The sequence below is a fragment of the Colletotrichum siamense genome (genome assembly GCF_013390195.1).
Source record: "Colletotrichum siamense strain Cg363 chromosome Unknown KSG_Cg363_contig06, whole genome shotgun sequence".
In the NCBI taxonomy this organism is placed as follows: domain Eukaryota; kingdom Fungi; phylum Ascomycota; class Sordariomycetes; order Glomerellales; family Glomerellaceae; genus Colletotrichum; species Colletotrichum siamense.
The window spans coordinates 3075527-3095528 of record NW_023501019.1 but is presented as its reverse complement, the minus strand read 5'-3'; the positions used below and the strand labels follow the sequence as shown (position 1 = coordinate 3095528).

The following is a 20002-nucleotide window of genomic DNA, read 5'->3' as shown; positions in this document are numbered from 1 at the left end:
AGCACGGCTTAACAAATTCCTCTCTAAAGATGCAATCTGAGTCTGAGGGGGGCGCTCGTTCGAATCATACGTGAGGGCCTTGAGTTAAAAGGGTGGTTCCTTTTTTTTTTTCCTTCTCTTTTTCTTCTTTTTCTCTTTGAGTTTAGAATTTATGATAGCACACTGGATGTCTTCAGTATAAATCTGGGTTCTACTAAGATCATTCCGTTGGCCTGCTTTTGATAGTTATTTCACGGATGTCTTTTTGCTAGACGCAGGAGGGTCTCCCGCGAGCAAGGTGAATCCATAAGGGGCTAAACCACTGATCATACACAGTGTCTAGTGGTAATCACTGAGTACCAGAAGTCTGCATTCATCATAATCCATGCTGGTCATTCATATCGTTCATCGATATATCGCCGTGATATCGAGAGCCGAGCATGGTCTGTTGAACATGAGTGTGGTTCCTCGCAGCCCAGATGGCCACAGCTGCCCCGCCATTTTTGGTGTCGCCCCCGAGATCCCCGCGGCAGGTTGGGAAGACCCTGGAACCCGGCGCGCCAGACGTGATGGCTTGCAGTCACCCCACTGGTGCGCCTTGGCGACTCCCCTGCTCTTCTTCTGTTGGCGTTCCAGAACATGTGATGTGTCGGCTTGGGACAGTGGCTAGCGCAAACAACTAAATATCGCAAATTCTTTTCGACGCATCCGTGGTTTACTGGATTCGCAGGCAGTCGATAGACACCTTTCTGGCTTCAATCCGAGGTGACGACGCTGAGGGCCGGGGTCACTGAGTTCTCCGCCAGTTTTCCGAACTGGCCCGCAGTGGAACATCTCAGTACTTGCTGTTGCGCCCGGGAGGTGGCGAGCGAGTGAGTTTGCCCAGACGAAGTCAGCGCATTTATTGTCTCTCGAGATGTGATAGGTATGGTGGTCTGTTTCGGCCACGCGACACGAACAACGGCGCTTGAACAACGGGCGAGAAAGAACGGGAAAGAGAGAAGAACAGGTAATGGTTGGCTTTCAACACGGTGGAATCATCGGCCGAGGTGGGGTCCAAATGCACCGAGTAACGAGATGCGCTAGTTGCTATGCGCTCCCGAGGTACCGCATCTGTTTGCGCTTGACCTGATTCTTCACCTAATTTATCAATTTGTTGCGCGACGCCTTTGTGGGATTTTCATAATCGCTGTTAAAAATGCCCTCGAAGAATCCTTGATGTGCTCCTCCAAACTCAATTGCATCTTGTGACTTGGCGCATTGATCCAGCCAACTGAGACACTTCAGACAGCTAGCTCCTCGCGTTTTCTTCAGACGAAATCGCCAACGAGGGGCGATTGCGGGGTAACTTGCTCCAGCTCCAGCACTCCATTCTCCAGCGCTCCAGTGTCCCACCACGTCCAGAGCAGAGGCAGCTCAACACCCGCAGCAACCACGGGCACGCGCCAGAAAAACACCAAAGCTCCATCGCGGGGTTATTACGGCGGACGACCTGAACCTGGACGAGTCCCACCCCACCACCTGCCTCCCAGCTCCCAAAAGGACCGAACCCCAAACGTCATAACTGAACCACACTTCGCCCACGATACACACCTCTTCTGTCCTCTTTTCTCCTTCCCCTTTCTTGAGTCTTTTTGCATCTCCTTCGTGAGCCAGTACCTATCGACGGTTCCCCGAAACACGCAATACCCAAGAAGAGAGCGCAGACATCGCCCACCATGGCCGGCCCCGTCCCCACCGCGTCGTCCCTTGCCGACGTCTACACCGAAGATGCCCTCCCCGTCCAGACGAAGCGCTGGAACGCGCTGCTTGACCAGTTCAAAGTGCAATACGGCCACCCCGCCACCTTCGTCGCCCGCTCTCCGGGTCGCGTGAACATCATCGGCGAGCACATCGACTACTCCCTCTACTCCGTCCTGCCTATGGCCATCACCGCCGACGCCATCCTCGCCGTCTCCGTCGACGAAACTCCCTCCGACTCGTCCACCTTCAAGCTCCAAGTCGCAAACCTCCAAGGCGACAAGTTCCCCGCCCGCACCTTCGAAGTCGACGTCAACGGTGATGTGACCATCGACGCCAAGGTCCACGAGTGGTCCAACTACTTCAGGAGCGGTCTCCGCGGCGCTCTCGAGCTCCTGCGCCGCAAGCGCGGCCCTGGCTTCAGGCCGCAGGGCATGAAGGTCCTGATGGATGGTTCCGTCCCCATTGGTGGTGGTCTCAGCTCCAGCGCTGCTTTTACCAGCGTCTCGGCCTTGGCTGTCATGCGCGCCAACGGCGAAGAGACGATTGACAAGACGGAGCTGACCGAGCTCGCCATTGTCAGCGAGCGCGCCGTCGGTGTCAACTCTGGCGGGTAAGTCCACCTTCTCTGGTCCTCAGCGCATGATCTGACATTCTATAGCATGGATCAGTCTGCCTCCGTCTTTTCCCAGCGCGGATCCGCCCTCTTCGTCTCCTTCACCCCATCTCTGACCGCCCGTAACGTCTTCTTCCCCAAGACCAACCCGGAACTCTCCTTCGTCATCGCCCAGTCCTTCGTCACCTCCAACAAGCAGGTCACCGGGCCCATCCACTACAACCTCCGCGTCGTCGAGTGCAGCATGGCCGGTGCCTTCCTCAACGCAGCCCTCAACCCCGCCGGCACCAAGCTACCCAAGGACGCCTCTCCTCTGGGCATTTCCATCCACGGATTCCACGACGCCTACTTTGCCAACCACGAGCAGCCTCACTCCGAGGGTGCGTCGACAGAGGAGGCCGCCGAGGCCCAGTTGCGCGTGCTGATTGACGTCACCCGCAAGACGCTCACCAGCGAGGAGGGTTACACACGTGAGGAGATCGCCAAGGTCCTGGGTGTGTCTGTGGAGGAGCTCGAGCAGATCTTCATGTCCAAGCTGTCTGTCCGCGCGGAGCGCTTCAAGCTTCGCCAGCGTGCCCTGCACGTCTTCGAGGAGGCCCTGCGCGTGCTGCAGTTCATGAAGGTGCTCGAGAAGGAGGCTCCCACCGACAGCGCCGATACGACAGCGTACAACAAGCGTCTCGGCGAGCTCCTCAACGAGACGCAGGTTTCGTGCCGCGACCTGTACGAGTGCAGTGCCCCTGAGATCGATGAGCTCTGCCGAATCGCTGTCGAGAACGGATCGTACGGAAGCAGACTTACTGGCGCTGGCTGGGGTGGTTGCACTGTCCACATGGTGCCTGCCGACAGGGTAGCCGCCGTCAAGGAGGCGTGGGAGAAAGAGTACTACTCCAAGCGTGACCTCACTGAAGAGCAGAAGGAGGGTGCTGTGGTTGTGAGCAAGCCCGGCAGTGGAGCTGTCACATACTTGCTCAAGGAGGGTGTCTTGTAAACAAGCTCTCCTTCAGGTCAAGTTCAAGAGGAGGATTCATCGGGTAATATAGCTGCATATATATATAGCCATCTAGCCGGAGAAAATTATTGAAGTAAAGCGATTGATGATATAAACAAAGCGGTCTGTTGCCTCGAGAACGACACCGCTGCTGCCTTGGTATGACTAGCAAATCATGTGAATGCCCACCCAACTGTACACGATCCAGGTCTTCTTCAAATAGCACAGACACCCAGCATGAGTCTCAACACATATAAAAGTAGAAAAATGGGCGATCTCTTGTATTGAGTTTGGCACGAATCTCGAGCACCTGTGGCGCGCTTGTGCTGACCAGCCGCCGATCACTAATGCATTTCTTCGTAAGAAACCATGGAAACGGTAAGAAGAAAGCTCAGATCCCTGGTAAGCTCTTTAAAATGAATGCAATCACTGTACAGAATAAGTAAGTGGTGACGAAGGATAAGGGAAGCCAGAGTCGGTCTACCAACTTTGCGATTCGTATATCCGAGACCTGGGGCTGGGGGCAAGGTGGGGAAGGTGGGAAAGGTGGACGGCAAATGCCACAGAGATTTCAGAAACTTCGACTCGGGTACAAGTCATTATTTGCCTCTGAGAACTCCCTGATTCTATAAAGATTGTTTGTTTATTTATATACATGATTGGGCTGGCGTTGGAGTCTGCAGATATCGGAAAGGAGAGGTGCAGGTCAACGAGGCGCATAAGCCAAGAGGTCGAGAGGGGACGTCCTTATAAGACCCTCGGGAAACCGAGCTCTCAATTCAAAACACAATTGCTGCGTTCTGTCTCGTCGAATTTGGAAGACAGTCTTCTCAAATTGTTTCGGAATGATCTCCCAAAGCAATGCGTTTAGCAACGCCCCAGCAACTCTGAACCCGGGACTACTTGGATCGCGTCGTTTCTAGGAGTCTGTCAATACCCCATCGAATACTTGAAAGTCAATGAGTAACAGTGGTTGTCTTGGCTGAGGATTTCTTCCTTTTGGGGCGCTGTGGGTAGAGTTTAGCCAAAGGGCATGCCTCAGTTCTCTCCTATTTTCGATCGTAAGCATGCCCCGTCTGTCCATTTTCTGTTGCGTATCTGGAAAAATCATGGAGATTGTGCAAGCTAAATAGGGCCCTAAGTCTAAGAGATGCAGACAAAATTTGTCACGGGCAGTGTGTTGTCCAGAGCGACTGCGCAACGGGGGACTTTGAGTGTCTGTCTGTTTTCAGCACCCTTTACACATTGTGGTAAGCTGCCGGCCAAGGCATAAATTAAGAGTTGGGCCCGGCTCACTTTGAATCTCGACCAGAATGGGTAATTGGGAGGCATTGTCCGCAGTTCAGTGAATGAATATGCAGCCCTGGTAAGTTACTGCGGCCCAGCGTAGGTACGAGAAGATTCCTGCAAGTGCTGTCTTACCATTGGTCTCCTAACGCCCTTCACGTATTTACAGAATACTGTGGAGGGAACCAAGACTACCAGTGCAGCTGGACGAGTCGAGATTGTGATTTCGCCGGCAAGTGGCGGTTGCGCCTTGTAGACAACATCTCTCATGGCTCTGGAAACCCCATTCCAAACGCATTGTCAGAACAAAACCACATTTCTAGGGAATTCTAGCGTTGAACAGCTAAGCTAGTTTTATAGAAGACCATGGGATTCTAGGTCGCGCCATGGGCACAGGATTTCCTAGGAAAGACATAAAAGACTTTGAAGCAACGGCAAAGAAACATGTCAGGCCAGGCAATGTGAGATATTGGACGACCTTGGTTGTCTAGCCACCTTCCGACTATCAATACTGAGCCGATCAAAAGGCCCGCATGATTGTGGCATCGGACGTAGACCAAAACTCAGTTTCAATAAGGCATCCATCATCATTCATTGAGTATACTCGCAAAGGTGCGTGGCCATGCCTAGGACGGACCGCCCTTTCGTGGCTACAAGTCGTAGCGTGACGCAGAGATATGCATCATTGTATGAACTGTGTAAAGCATTCAAATAGGGGTGGGCAAGAGCAAAAAAGGAGCAGGACCAATACAGTCCGTTAATGCTACCTTTGCAGCTAGAGCTATCGGCTGATATGTTAGGACAGACGTCCGACAAAACCTGGTTGGCAATTCACACTAGAGGTGGAATAATAATGAACTCACCGTCCAGCATTGTATGTGAGCTATTCTGAAGAAAACATGAATACAACCGAGTAGTAGACACCGCCAAGTGGTGATTGCATCCTTTTCGGTCAAAACCTTGCGAAGTATGTCTGTAAGATGGTGCCTTGAAGTATTCACTGGAGTCCGATCTTACATAGAACAGAGCGACATGGCTGTTGCTGCTGTGACAAAAGAAAACTTTTGATAAGCTGGCCTTCAACACAAATCGATTGTATGCGGGCTTGGGAAGGAATCCGTTCATTGAGCTCATGATATAATAGTGGTACACGTATGCTATGACAACCCGTCTTCGCGGCCAAATTAAAGACCTGAGCCAATTTCTTTTGTGACTTGTCGAAATGTTTGAAGAAGACAGGAGATGATGTGCCACTGACATTCTCAGTCTCATGCGATCTATGAGAAAGGTTTATCTTGCACAGCGCCTCTGAATGATTCGTGGCGGATACGGACGGAAGCAGCAATGACGGGCAACGGAGGCCGTGTTGGAAAACGACCAAGCTGCAAAAGCCCATGGTTCTGTTCTGTCCACCGATGAGGCCAGGTCTGCCGAGATCTTTCCCTGGGAACTCGTCAGATGGTGGAGCGGATTTTAAGCCTGGTCTCCGAGACGCAACGAGATCCTACGTGGCTTGGTTGGAGTCCGAGATCTTGAAGATCAGAGACATTGACAAGAGGCCTTTATGTATCGAAGTAAATGCGATGTGCGGTGTTATTCCAACATACACGGCTTTGGGTTTCAGATATTCGGTGTCAAGGAAGTGCCGGGACCCTCGCTCGGATGTCGGATCCTGCTCGAATAAGTGAGCATCGCGCTGATTCTGAATGGACCGGCACGAGAGAATGCGTATAAAAGTGCTTGAAACCATCCATTTTCCCGAAGCAAGCAAGGCACAATTGCTCGATTTTCTCCTGCACGGGCTGTATTCCATTCTTTTAAAGACGTGCGAAATGAAGCGACGGGGAACGTAGTATCGCGAAGGTGCGAACAAAGCCCGAGATCAATCGCACGATCTGCTAGCATAAGGCGCGTATTTTGGGAGGAGATCTACAATAAGTCACGGCAAACGACGAAAAGAGCCGAAGTAGCCGCTCTTGAGTACGAAAAGAGGGTCTCCACAGGCTGGCTGGCGTTGAAATTTGTTCTGGCAAGGGAAACACCACAAGTACAATTTGCGCTCTGCGAGATAATGTCAATCTACAAATATCACAAGGCCCCTGGTGCAGGCACGCTGATAGGCACACTGACCGCCCCCCCCAAACTTAACAGCATAAAGTATGGGAGCGGCGTTTTGCACCTGAACAATCTAGAAATCTCCTCGAGAGTTCAGCTATCACAGACCTTACAGTGCTCCATGTAGGCAGAGCTTTGGGGGATACCAAACTCCTGCAATTAGGTTATAGTTGATCGCCCTCGTGCACCAGGCGTGCCACGTGTGGGCCAAAGTGCCATGCCAAGCTTTCCGCACTGATTTCTGCCGCACGGGATGAACAACGGACAGTTCTTGACATAACTTTCATTCAGTTAAGTGATCTTCCAGCTTGCTGATGGCTCTAATGAAGCTGCCAACAAGTAAACGGACTGGAGAGATGACTTCAACTCAGAGATACCTTAACACGACCATCTAGGGCTGAAATGAAAGATCGCCCCTGTGATATTCCCGCCCGTACCGGCCGTGCCGTTGCCGACATCCGCAAGCCCTAGTTCCGGCCCCAAAAGCTCAGACTACACGACGAGAGCCCCTCTGGCAGGCTCAAGTTGGCCTCTGAAAGTTTCAAAGTAATCTATCTCTCACCGGGCTCCCTTTCGACTTCTCATCTTCTTTCATAAACTAAGCCACTGATAACCCATTCATTTCCACCAACAACACGGACTCCTGAACGAAAAATGTGAGAATCCTTCTCTGAGCCTCGGCAACTTTCGATCGAACTGCACCGCCGTTGTTGTCCACCCAGCAGGGGTCTGGCTGCACCGCCGTTTACGTGCCAATCGCATCTCGTACCATCGCCAAGTCTAGCCAATTTGGTGGAGAAGCGGGTCTCCACACCGTTGGATGGATGTCGCCTGCACCCCGGGCGGGGGCTGCTCGCAACAACGACATGGCTTCTTCGCAGGAGTTACTCGAAGCGGTAAAGTTGGGGGCTGACAATCCAAGACAGCGTAATACAACTGCGACGTGAGAAACATGAATTATCCCCTCTATTTGGCCCCCATCGCCACCTTCCGAAGGTTGCCCAGAAAGAAATCCTCCGACGTCGACGACGACCCAGCGCACTGGATGCAGTCATGTCGATCTTTTGAGGTTTGCCGCCCGTTGAAATTCTGCCCGTGTTGCGAAATGGGGGCATTCCGAGCTGCACCCCGCAAGTTTAGGCATGCCGTTTTACATCAACAAGGTCTCACGTGCTGTGTGTCTGTTACCCAGGACCACAGCAGGACCGGACGAGATGGTACGATGATTTGAGCTTGAGAAGCGATTGCGAAGGATCATGTAGACGGGGAACAAACCATGTCACACATTGAGACACAGTTACCCATGCTAATCTTCCGCAACTGGCACGGCCCGAAATCCTTGCTAGTTCATCAGTACGGAAGTATCAGCCAGGTTGACAACACCGTCCGATGAGATTGGACGGTTTGACATGGAGTGTTCAGCTCCAAGGGTAATAATCCTGAAGACTGAATTGTCTGATTCCAGTTTGCGCTAGTCTCACACTTCTTGGCCCTTTTGAGCACCAGAAAGAACAGCCTTTCAAGGTCGAAAACATGTCACCGGGCCTAGAATACGAACGTTGGATGGGCGGGCAGAAAAAAGTCCAATTCGCAAAAAAAAGGAAAGCTACACGTTTCAACGAAGAGCCAAGCATCGCCCGTTTCTGCGGCGTAAGAAAAGAAAAGGGACAGAAGCCTCCAGAAGCTCCGCACCGCAAGAAAAAAGCAGAAAGCCCGCCACAGTTTTCTCAACACCATATGTTCAAGCACCTCCACCAGCTAGCACACCAGTCCGATCCCCAGCATACCCTGCCCCCCTCTTAGCAAAAGCACAACCTCCACAGAGCCCACCCGAACATCAGATCACTCAGAGACAGCGGGCGAAAGCGCCCGCCCCTTGAATGGACGGATAGGCGCTTAAGCCCCCTGGACCGCCTTGATCTTGGAGATGAGGAAGTCCGCGCCCTCCCCGGCGTTGGCGCCGTACGAGAGGTGAGGAGCCAGGACGGCGGCGCTGAGGTTGCCGTCGCAAACGGTGTCGCGGGGGTTCGCGGCGCAGATGATCTTGATCTTGTCCTTGGGGAAGTTGGGGATCTGGCCGTTGTCGGCGCGGAACTGGGTGTCGCCGAAGGTGACGACGCCGGCAATCTGGTTCTTCTGGGCCTCGGGGAGGCCTTCAATGGCGCGGTGGTTGACAGCGGCTCCTTGACTATTTCACAGCTCGAGTTAGATCTGGTGTGTTTTGATGAGAGGGCAGTAGTTCTTACGAGTAGCCTCCGGTGACAACAATGGCGTTGGGGCACTTGGTGGCGATGTTTCCAAGGATGGTCTCCATCTCCTTGATGCCATCGGGGTCGGCACCACCGGGAAGGAAGTTGGTGGAGAGCGCGGCAGCGTAGTCGACGCCCTGAACGGCAACTTGGCCGCTGAACGCGCTCTTGAGTCGGTTGGCCACCGGGGGGCCAACGACAGTGCCCTATGATGAGAAACACAAGGTCAGCTATATGAAGCCAGGTCGCGGCGAAGTAGCGAGAACTTACCATGTTGCCAATCTCGGTGGAGCCGCGGGCCCAGACGAAGATGATGTCCTTGCATCCGCCGGTCTTGAACTCGTTGGCAGTGCTTCCAACGGTGCCCAGCTGCCGCTTGTCCTCCGTGGGGAGGGCCAGGACAGTGGTGGCGAGAACGAGGGTGCTGAAGAACTTCATCTTGAAAAGAGTTCGTGATTTGAATTTGTGTTCAACCGGTGAGTTTGTGTAACGAAAGTATCTCGTCGCGGACGGGACAGGGAAAGATTGAAAGAGAGAATTGAAAAGACTGTGTGTAGCTGGTGAGGTGCTGATGAGGATGAGATGGCATATTGGACTTTACAGACGAGTCGTCGACGAGTTCTTATAGACGTTCGTGAAGTTTACAACTTCATCGAGTCTTTACTGAAAGAGGCATGTTGGACGAAAAATTCTGCCCAGACGTCCACGTTCCTCGGCCATCTCGAGATTCCTCGGCTGTCAAGAGGCAAATTCCTTCTATGATTCGCGAGATGGAAAGCATTCGAGGGGAAAAGCCTCCAAGTGCGGAGTCTACATGATAGGAGACCCCCTCAAACGGCCCACGGGACGGGATGTTACCACACAGCTGGGTAAGTGCTGATGTCTAGAACGGGAGTGCCTCGGTCCAGAAACCGTTTCTCGCGAGGTCTGCCATGTTTCTTCGCGGACGACCGTCGATCACACATAGCCAAGCTGAGCTCCAGGTTTTGTGGTGTGCAATATACGTGATACGGCGTGCCTGGACGGATCGGGGCGTTGGTTGCGAAACGATTCTTCAGTATGGCCATTCAAGAAGGCACATTTGTCATTTTAGTGTGGTTCGAGGTTGACTTGGGACGTTGATGGCAGGACCAATGACAGGATGAACGGTGCATTGATGTCTTTCGTCCTAGGCCGTTTCAGGTGGTCAAGGTAACCTCCTATTCGGGATTCCCATCCATCGGTCTGCCAGCTGGCATAGGTGCCTGGTGACCCAGATTTCTCCGCACAATGTGTCTCTCGGAGATGTCTTATTGGACTTGCAGAGTGGTGAACATGGCTGATTCAACATACCCCTAATCAGCTGTTTGGATGGGACACGACACTCAAGGTTTACTTCTACGGGTAAGCTCGAGTCCACATTAAACTGATCGCGAAACACTTCGCCATCGAGGTATTCAGAAGTCTTTGTGATCTCCCTGCACTCAAAAGGGCAGATGCAACGACATTGGGTCATGTTTGAGTCAAAAACAATTTCAACACTTCAATGCCGAGGTACAGTGGTAAGCTGACATTTCTTAGGCCGAAAAGTTGTGTTTATTGACACCAAGGTGAGACCTTTCATGCTGTCCGGCTCTAGTTTCCATGATGAGAACGGCTGCTCCCGGTTGACAGTGACTCAGGTGAACGATAGGTGCGGCGAGCTTTTCGACAACCCCTTGCCTAGGGCTCGGTATTTATCCCCCATCAGACCCGATTCCCAACACTTCAAACTCCTCCCTTTCACTATGTGCCTTAAGAGCAGTAGCCGTTACGGCCGGCAGCGCCAATGCATGCGCCAGAGCAGCAGACAGAGTTGATGGCACAGTAGCTTCCCGAGGAGCGGCACTGGCGCTTCTCAATATCCTTAGTGATGCCATTGTTATTAGATGTGTATTAAATGAGAAAGCATCAAGTACAGAGGCACGGGCGGTCGTCTGAGCATTGTACTAGAGGGTGGAGAGTTTGACGTACCTTGCTACGCTCATCAACGATAGGGTCGGCCAGCGCGGTAGCACTGAGAAGAGCGATGAGAATACCAGTAAATTTCATTTTGGCTGGAGCAAGACTTGAAGACTGCTGATTATCGAGAGTATAATGACAGATGGATGAGAGGCGCGATATATTGTGATGTTCGTAGAATCTCGCAATACTGAGAGACCAGTGCTTCGATTTATACGTGCAATATCCAGAGTAGGATCTTCGTCTCCAACTTCCTCCTCTAAGAGGTTTGTTTAATCCTTCCCGCGAAGTCGATGCCCGTGAATCCTTCGCAACGATCGGCGACCCGTTGCGGATCTTAAAGGATCACAAGCCCGGTCGGAGGAAGCAAGCGATGATACTGCCCCGCCAAAGGAGTCGATTAACAGAGCCGATTTGAGAAGGTGCGTTCTTCTGGGATTCGCTGTGGGGTGCGAATGAGGTCGTGTCGCCTTGGCAGTCTGCATAGCTCCTGGAGCTGGACGTTGCCCAAGCTTTTCAGTTGAGTGTTCCCGACGCAAACGCGGGTATTTCGTTTCTGCACACAACTGAGTCAGTGAGTCGTCCGGTTGATAAGGCCCAATAACAGTATGGACTCGGCTGGCGAGCGTAGTCTAAGAAATTCGGGATGAACAGTTTTGAAAGACCTTCGGATTCTGTTTACAGTATGATACTGCAATCTAGCCCTGTATCAATAGGCTTCGCTGGCAGGGCGGATATGGACGCATCACGACGAGAAGAGTGGCAACGACGCCAGGGGCGACAAGGATAACAAATGCGTAAGGATGGTACGAAGAATAGAGTTGAATAATGATTAATATAGATAAGACTCGGCCCAGCTATAAGTATTCACCCGGTTTTCAGATCTCTCGTAAATCTGATCATCAGGAAATTTCCCCGGTACCTTGATTACTCTTGCATCAAGCACTAATCCGAGGATGGCTAAGCAACGTTTCTGCGGAGGGGCGAAGTGCAGGATCGTACTGAAAGATGCACCTAAGAAATGCGACAATTGCCTCTTCTTCCTGCTCATCTATATCAGTATTCTCGTGCGCTTTGATGAGTCTCTCCAAAGAATCGTAGACATGTGGTAGGTCACGCTCGCTCCCGTCGTGTTCAATCTCGTGTGTGTCTGGGCCATCATCAAATTGACCCCCTGAACTATCTTGGCAAGAATACTCGCCCTCCGTTGAATCCTCGTCAAAGTCCCGTGGGCGTGAGTCGAGTCTTGCCCCCTTGGGACCATAGTACTTCGCTGCATCAGGCCATTTTGCCAGAAGATTCCCGGGTAGGGGACCAATGATATCGGTTAGTTGGATCAGATACTCTTCTTTCAATCCCTCATCGCTTAGCCCGAATACAGGAAGTTGAAACAGCACAGTCCCTGTGATAAGCTCGTAGGCTAAACAGCCAAAGCTCCAGACGTCGACACCAGTTCCGATAGGTTCATGTAAGACCACCTCCGGCGCTCGGAGACATAGTGGAGCGGCGACTGACTGCGGGGGATCATCGCTGCGGAAAGCTGGCAATTCATATTAGTCAAGAGCGACGCATGGGATGTCTGGATTTACTTGCCTCCTCCTAGATCTGAAAGCTTGACTGCCTTGGCTTCCCCTGAGAGGACGTACTGAGATAGTGGTTCGGCGACTGCTAAATATGTAGGGGCCCATTTGTCGCATTTTCCGTCGATACGATGCAGCTGGTCGATTCTAGAGTTTTCCGTGGTTTGCTCAAGAGCGACGCGCTCTACCGATGATAGATCTTGCAAGGCGAAGAGAATGTTGCCTGAGTGAAGATCACCGTGGACTATGCCATTGTCGTGAAGAAAGGTAAGCCCCAAGAGCATGTGCCTCAAGATGCGTTTAATCTTGCCTTTGGCAAAGCGTCGAACGGGAGGATTTAAAGGGTCGTAAATCTCGAATGGGGCATTGAGGACTGTAGACAGGCTCGGGCCCATCGGCTCAAGCACAGTACATAGATGATTGCCGTTTGGCCCTTGGTGATAGAATGAGTTCAGTAGACGTACAATACAGTCTGAGCGTGGGTTCTCTGATATTCTTGCGGCAAGCTGGGTCTGGATCAGCAATTCACTTGACTTTTGTCGATTAGCTACCTCGATCTTGAGGGCAACGTAGCGTTCATCACTGGGCGCTAAGTCAGCTGGCGAGTTTATGGCATAAACGACACTTTCTTGGTGTAAATATCTTGGGGTGGCACTTACGATAAATCATACGCAAGCCAAGCCGTACTAAAAGACCCGTTCCCTAGCTTTCGAATTACTTCGTAGCGATCATTGAAAACATCGCCGAAATGGACTGGGTGTAGACCTCCCGGGCGATATGATTCTGCCCATTCACAGGGAGTCCCTAATTCCTTGAACCGGTAGTCGCCTTCCCGGGTCGGCTCCTTGGTCGAGGGTGTGACTGGCGGTGAAGACATGGCGAGATCTGGTCCCAATAACTGTCTCGATATTGCCTGAGACTTTGGATTCATGATCCTTCAGTCAGTCGATGGCCACATTGAATTAAGTGAACACTGAGAAACAAAAGGCCAGGACTTGTTGAGAATTCGGACAGTTCTGAAGCCGGGCAGGAGGATTGTTTTAACCTCGTGACTAAATGAGGCCAAATTCGGTACCGCAATGCCGCGCTCACCTGCATGCAGCATGCCGAAGCACCGCTTCCCAACGATGATTTCAGGTACTCTCTCCACTTGTATTGCTGCTTCTTTGTCTGGTGTCGGGGTGCATGTTTTAAGACACTTGAGACCTAAAATTTGGAAAGATAATCTACAGACTTTTGACCCATCAACGCCGTTGCACAAAAGTTGACTTCGACAAAATTAATGCATTAATATTTCATACCTATATTTGACCATCGTACACATAAAAAGACCATCTATGCTTCTCCTAACGCGAGACACGTCATCATCCCGGCTTCAACTGATCAACATCCCCCTCAAAACCAAATCCAAACCTTGAACGTGACGGCATCGCGTTCCCATCATTCACCAAAATCTCCCCATCAGGTCTCTTAAAATCGCCATCCCGTGTCTTGAGCAACCCGTACCCAATCTTCACAGGTCCATATTCCTTCCCCGCGCCCCAGTCCATCCTGTCCAGCGTCGGTCCCCGCGTTGCTTCCACGATGCTGGAGAACCCAGTGCCCCTGGACACCCCGCCGTTCCTGCGAATCGCAATCGTTCCGGCCGTGATGCCCAGGAACCCGAGGAATATCAAGATGCCGTAAACACTGACGAGGATGCGCGTGCGGTAGTGATACCGTACAGCCGGCCGGGACCGGGTACAGTCGTACAAGTACTTCTCCGCGGGTCCGGTGCCGGTGCGGCGCGTGCCCGTCTGTTCGCCCGTCTGCGCCGCCCACACCACCGCCTGGAACCGCGGCCTCGCAAACATGGACATTAGAAGATTGCCGTACCACGCTTCTATGAGTTGTGTTACATTCGGTCTGACGAGGTGGAAACGCGGATCGGTGAGGCTGGTGAATATGACCTTGGACTGCTGGACGCGGCCGGTTCCTTGGATCGTCCCGTTCAGCCGCTGCCGGAGGTACAGGCCCATCGAGTGGTAACCCGCCGTACGTCTATACGCCGCTGTCACATTAGGATAGACATAGTTGCTCTGCGGGACGGCGACGGTGTCGTCCAGCGTTCCGTCGTCGACTTTTAGTTCGGGGATGTACGTCGTATTGATCAGGGGTGCGATCATCTCCATTTTCTTGATCGTAGGTATCTGCATTCCGTCGCTGTAGGCTATCTCAGCGGTGTAATTCGCTTCAAAATGCTCACACGCAATGACCACCGGGGTGAATGCCCATGGATTCCGCACCTCCGCACTCGTGTTCATGAACTCAGTGTAGTTGTAGCTAGCGTTCAGCTCAGAGTACCCGATCCAGATGATCGGCTCCGTCCGGAACGCGCCCAGGTGCTCCGGGTACGGCGGCTCCATGACCGGCATCCCGCCGCTGCGGACCGCGTCCAGCTGCGGGTACCCGTACTCCCCGTGCAGCGTCTGCGCGATGTACGTGAAGTTTCCCGTGGGCGCGAGCCTGCGCACGTCGAAGGGGATCATCGCCTTGCCCGAGCTCTGCTGCAGGAAGCCCGGCCCGCCAAGCTCGCCGTTGACGCCGCGGCGGATCTCGCTGCAGTTGTACGCGGGGCCGACGAAGCGGATCTCGACGGTGCAGTTCCAGCCGCGCTCGCAGACCTCGAACGTGTTCTCCTGGTCGATGATGGGGCGCTGCAGGTACGTGCTGGTCTGCATGAACTCCTTGGCGTTGTCGCTGGGCGCCGTGTAGTAGTCGAAGAAGTGGGGGTCGTTCTTGTCCTCGCTCGTCTGGTTCCAGTAGGAGAGGGACTGCTGGTAGAGGTCGTTGATCTTGCCGCCGTTGCGCCAGTCAGTGGTGTCCTCGAATCTGAAGTTGAGGGTGCGGACGCCTGGGCAGGTTGTGTTCTCGATCTCCACGCTGGGCATTGCGATGAGCGTGCTTGTTGTGAGGATGACGCTAAGAGGGGAGATCCTTGTGAGAGATGTGAGCGAGCTGCATGATGGAAGTGAGCTTGAAGACTTACCAACAGTAGATGGCCAGCGCAGCGGCTATCTTGGCTTTCCAGAGGAACTCCAAATTGAGAAGTGACAGCGGTGTTTCAGGCGCCGCGAACATGTCGTTGAGTGTAGTTACCCTCAAGAACTTGGTGCTGAACGTCGCCCATATCTGCTCCCGGAATGCCAGTAAGACCGCGGCAACCATGCTCGCCTTCGCAGCAAAGGCCAAGGCAGTGCCGTACCGCAGTGTGGTCAATTGCTCGTCATTGTAGACCAGCGTATTCTCCAGAGATTTGTAGTAAGCGTGGTGGCCTATCGCGAAGCCCAACCCGATCACCAGGAAGAAGTACATATTCCATGATGAAGTCCACAGATCTTGCAGCAGGTACCCCTTGTCCCACCATTTCGGCCCCTGCTCCGCCTCCGTGGGCGGGTATCTGCTTGACGCGGCGAAGATGTACTCGGTATGTCTCGGGAGAAGCTCCTCGCGGGATTCATGCTTCTGTTTCAGGTCCGTAATGTCGACTCCAATCGTGGAAAGCGACGCAAAGAAGTCGGAGTCGTGGCGTTCCAACGAGTGGCGCCGATGAATGCCCCCCATCTCCATCGCGTCGTCGGGCGACATGCTAGGCCAAAGCGATGAGGCAAGGTAACTTCATCAACACAGAACGAGCGGTGTGTTTAGGGGGGAAACTCATAAAAACGAAGCACAGCCAAGCCGTGACCGACAGGGCGGGCGTCACGGCACGTTTTTGTGCCTGTCGCCAGCCATTGCGGGGGGTTTTCCGGTTTTCCTTGGTAAGACATCACCACGGTCAGGCTGCATGATGCCAAGGGCCTAGAGGAGCTGCCCATCGCGAAGGCCGTTGGCCCTGGGCCCACGTTGTTCCACGGCGTGTGGTATACGAGCATGCAAGTCAGCCGCAACTGTCAGCAAAGAAACATTGGCGTTGGGGAGCGGGTACTGCAACCTTATTCGACGCTCACCCGAGCATTATGTTGATTCGATGGGAGTTACCAACAGGGCTGGAGGAGGCCAGCCACTCGGTGTTGGGAATTGCAAGGTGCTGGCAGAGCGATTGCGACGGGAGGCAACGTTTTGCAGACGTTATTGCCTCGTGCAGCTCGCTCATTCGTTCGGGTGCGTTCCTGGCGTCGATCCTTTCCACACGGACACGGCGATATGCCAAGTTTATTTTCGACATCTTGGGAGTTAACATTCGTAGAAGTCATACGAGCTGACATGGGCAGATTTGCGGCAGCCGTTGTGTAAGATACAAGAATTGTTCTTGGCAAATGATTGTTCCTGCATAGACTAACGCAGACTTATTGCAGGAGGAATACATGTTGAGTTGAATCTTTTGTTTAGCCTTTGATTCTTGTTCATTCGAAGTCAGTTGAACATACATCGTATGAACTCCTCAAAACCACACGAAGACTGGAATTTTGTTCAAAGATACCCTCGATTACAATGAGTTCTGTTGTGGTTCCTCGCAGAACACAAGATGAGATTCCAAAAGCATCTCAGCCACGACTCTCGAAACCAACACGGCGAGTCTTCTTGCGTGGGTATACTTACAGAATATTTTCGGTTTTGGGCTCCGACAGATAGGTAGCACCGCATATAAATGGAACTAGTGACTCGTTGCATCGTAGTACGGCCGAGAAGCTGGTCATGCTCATCTTGCCCCATTTGATATCGCATGCCTCTTGTCCGAACTTTCGGGTCCACGGCCCGAGCCTTGCTTCGAGTTCTAGTGCGAGTACACTTCGGGAAACAACTCCCAACATGCTGGCCTTTCCTTTAGGACAGACAACACCACACGACTTTGATGCAGACCATGCATCACAAGACTCGCGAACCCAACTACGTATTCTCTACAGTATCCCTCCATATGCTGCCATCATCCCTTTCTAACCCCATCACCCCTCAAACCCAGCATACAGAACCTTCTCCATCATCCCGCTCGCCGCCCCAGCCTCGATCTTCGCCTCCACCCCGCCGCTCCCAAACTCGTGCGCCTCCTCGAACGCCGCCTGCCAAAACTCCCACCGCTGGAACGAAAACCCCGCGCGGCCCTTGAACCGCGCCCCGGGCCGCCACCGCTTGGCTTTCGCCCCGTTGGTTTCTTCCCCTGACGACGTCACGGAGAGGTGGTACAGCCGCTGGCACGCGTGCACCGCCCACTGCGCGGCGGCCACTACCCGCGCGTCCGCCGCGTCGCGGTCGCCGACGTCCGACGACCGCCGGTCCTCGAAGGCCGAGCGCAGCTGCTGCACCGCGTGGTCGCGGCCGTCGACGAGGTTGTAGGACCAGAGCAGCGCGGCAAAAGCGTTGAGGTTGATCCAGCGGGTGAGGGTGGATGTGACTTCGTCGGAGACGTATGGCGCTTTTTGAGGAATCAGACGTTGGCTTTGAGATGAGAGAGAGAGGGGGAGGCAGGGAGATCACTTACACACCATGCACTCCCTGATACACCTATCCAGCCCGTGCAAACGACTAATCTGCTCAACCCCGTCCTACCAAGCCATGAGCTTTACACCCTCCACAGTTTGCTTCGGGGCCTAACTCACCACCACCACCGTCGCCGCCGTCTTCGGCGACATCGCTAGACAGTCCAGCAGAACCACCAAATCCAGCATCGCTATGTTACTCGAGGGCGTCTGCTGCGCCAACGAGATGAATAGGCCCCACAGCGACGCTAGCGCCTCCGCCGACCGCTCCGCGGGAAGCAGCGCCGCCACCTCGCCGGCCGTTCGCCGCAGCCGTTGCGGGTCGTTGTGCTGCTCCGTCACCGCGGCGCGGATGAGGCGGAACGCCGCGCCGTCGTCGAAGGCGCTGGCGTCTGGGGCGTGGTGCCATTGTGCGGCCGCGGAGTTTCCGGCGAGGAGGGAGACGGAGTAGTCTAGCGAGTCCTTGGGACGGTCGAGGTCTGGGTTCAGCGTGAACGACATGGCGGACGTGAGGGTATGTTTGCTTCATGGGAGGTAGGGAATCTTGAGACGCCACCCCAAGCTCCCCACATCAGAGATGCGTGGGGAGGTAGCTGGAGCATTGGCTTTAGCTTTGCGTTTGCATTGACTGCATGTGGCGTCGTTTGCCGCAACGGCGGCGGTGTTTGACAAAGCTGAGGACACATGAAGCCGGATATTCTGCCGCGCCGGTTGGATATGCGGGGACAGCTGTGTCCATGCTTTCCTTCCCTCTCCCTGCCCCCAGCATGATGCGCACACTTGTCCGTCTCGGTGGTCGGCAAGTTTCCGGTTACTTGATCATTCGGTGGTTCGGGCCGGGATGGGTGTGCTGTGTGTCGGATCCCCCAAACTTGAGACGGATTTAGCCGATTTGGAAGTGTCAAGATGGGGTCCTTGCATCTGGCCTTTTCTTGGGGCACGGATGCGTGAATCCTTTTTTCCGCTTAAGCGTCTGATGCTGGGTGAGGTAATGGCATGCTCTTGGGCGGGTGTCGTTGGGAGGTTGAATGAATGTGTTGGTAGGGAGGTTTGTGTGGCTGGATAGCACCAGCTTAGCTATTTCTCGACGCAGCTTCTTGTAACACTGGCTGAGATCATGGTGGAAACAACGAACGTCCGGCGTAACGGTTGATCAAGATCAGATTGACACCATGATGAAGTCGTTATGCGGGAAGAGTGTCATCTGATAAGTGCACAGTCCTGTACACTGCAAAGGAACGAGAAGGATGAGGGAAACTTGGCATCGACGTACCACACCTGTCGTGTGTCGTAACAGTACCTTGGATTAGTAGTGGTGTTTCGATGTGAATGAGTGCGCGATGATGGTTCAGGCACGTCAATATTGCTTGATATTTCGCCTCCCTCGTCGGGCGTGGCATCTGTCTTCACATGCGCACGCTCCATGGTCTGTCCAAAGGCAAACGGCTGGGTAAGGTGAATCGATGGCGGCCATCGACGGCTTCAACACCGATATTGGGCGTAAGGAGTGACTTGCTCCTCGTCACCGCCATGAATTCAAGTGAAGAGAAGCCACAGGCCAGCGTTATTCGTAGTCCGAAAGAGCAGCAACACTACGAGGACGGATCAGAAGAAGGGCAACAGCTTGACATGCCATCGGCCTTGATAGCATGACAGAGCTGGAAAGATGACAGCTGCCCATCGCCAGAGGCAAACGGCTCTCTCGGCACCGCCGTATAGTGTTTAAAACTAGCATGCCCTCCTAGATGGAGCGTCGCGTCGGAATCATCTCTTTGGATCCCATGCGTCGTGTCTTGCAGGTGAAAAGGGGCTCCAAACCCAAGAACTCGGGGGATCAGCCGATGTCGACACCACTTGCGGCAACGGCATCTCCGGCCAAGGAAGAAAGCAACGGCACAACTCGACAATTCTATGAGTTCACGATACGGGTACTCAAACGACCAGTTTCGCCACAGCTTCGGACTGTTGTCCGCCGCGGGAAAGAGCGAAGAATCAACCATTGTGCATCA

The 20002-nt window shown here is 53.4% G+C and overlaps 4 protein-coding genes across 4 annotated transcripts; 1 reads left to right on the top strand and 3 right to left on the bottom strand.

Annotated features, from left to right (window-relative positions):
- Positions 1-1697: 1697 nt before the first annotated feature.
- On the top strand, positions 1698-3326 carry gal1 (Galactokinase; the record flags this gene model as incomplete). The annotated part of the gene is made up of 2 exons (XM_036641654.1): positions 1698-2332; positions 2381-3326. The coding sequence occupies 2 exons, from the start codon at positions 1698-1700 to the stop codon at positions 3324-3326; spliced, it is 1581 nt and encodes a 526-aa protein (XP_036492611.1).
- Positions 3327-8624: 5298 nt separating this feature from the next.
- Positions 8625-9415, bottom strand: CGCS363_v009804 (putative cutinase 1; the record flags this gene model as incomplete). The annotated part of the gene is made up of 3 exons (XM_036641653.1): positions 8625-8916; positions 8975-9183; positions 9248-9415. 3 exons carry the CDS (start codon positions 9413-9415, stop codon positions 8625-8627), a joined length of 669 nt encoding a protein of 222 aa, XP_036492612.1.
- A 4486-nt stretch (positions 9416-13901) lies between these two features.
- CGCS363_v009803 (uncharacterized protein) lies at positions 13902-16164 on the bottom strand (the record flags this gene model as incomplete). Its single annotated transcript, XM_036641652.1, has 2 exons — positions 13902-15513; positions 15566-16164. 2 exons carry the CDS (start codon positions 16162-16164, stop codon positions 13902-13904), a joined length of 2211 nt encoding a protein of 736 aa, XP_036492610.1.
- A 1298-nt stretch (positions 16165-17462) lies between these two features.
- CGCS363_v009802 (uncharacterized protein) lies at positions 17463-18494 on the bottom strand (the record flags this gene model as incomplete). Its single annotated transcript, XM_036641651.1, has 3 exons — positions 17463-17929; positions 17996-18059; positions 18114-18494. 3 exons carry the CDS (start codon positions 18492-18494, stop codon positions 17463-17465), a joined length of 912 nt encoding a protein of 303 aa, XP_036493058.1.
- Between the last annotated feature and the right edge of the window lie 1508 nt (positions 18495-20002).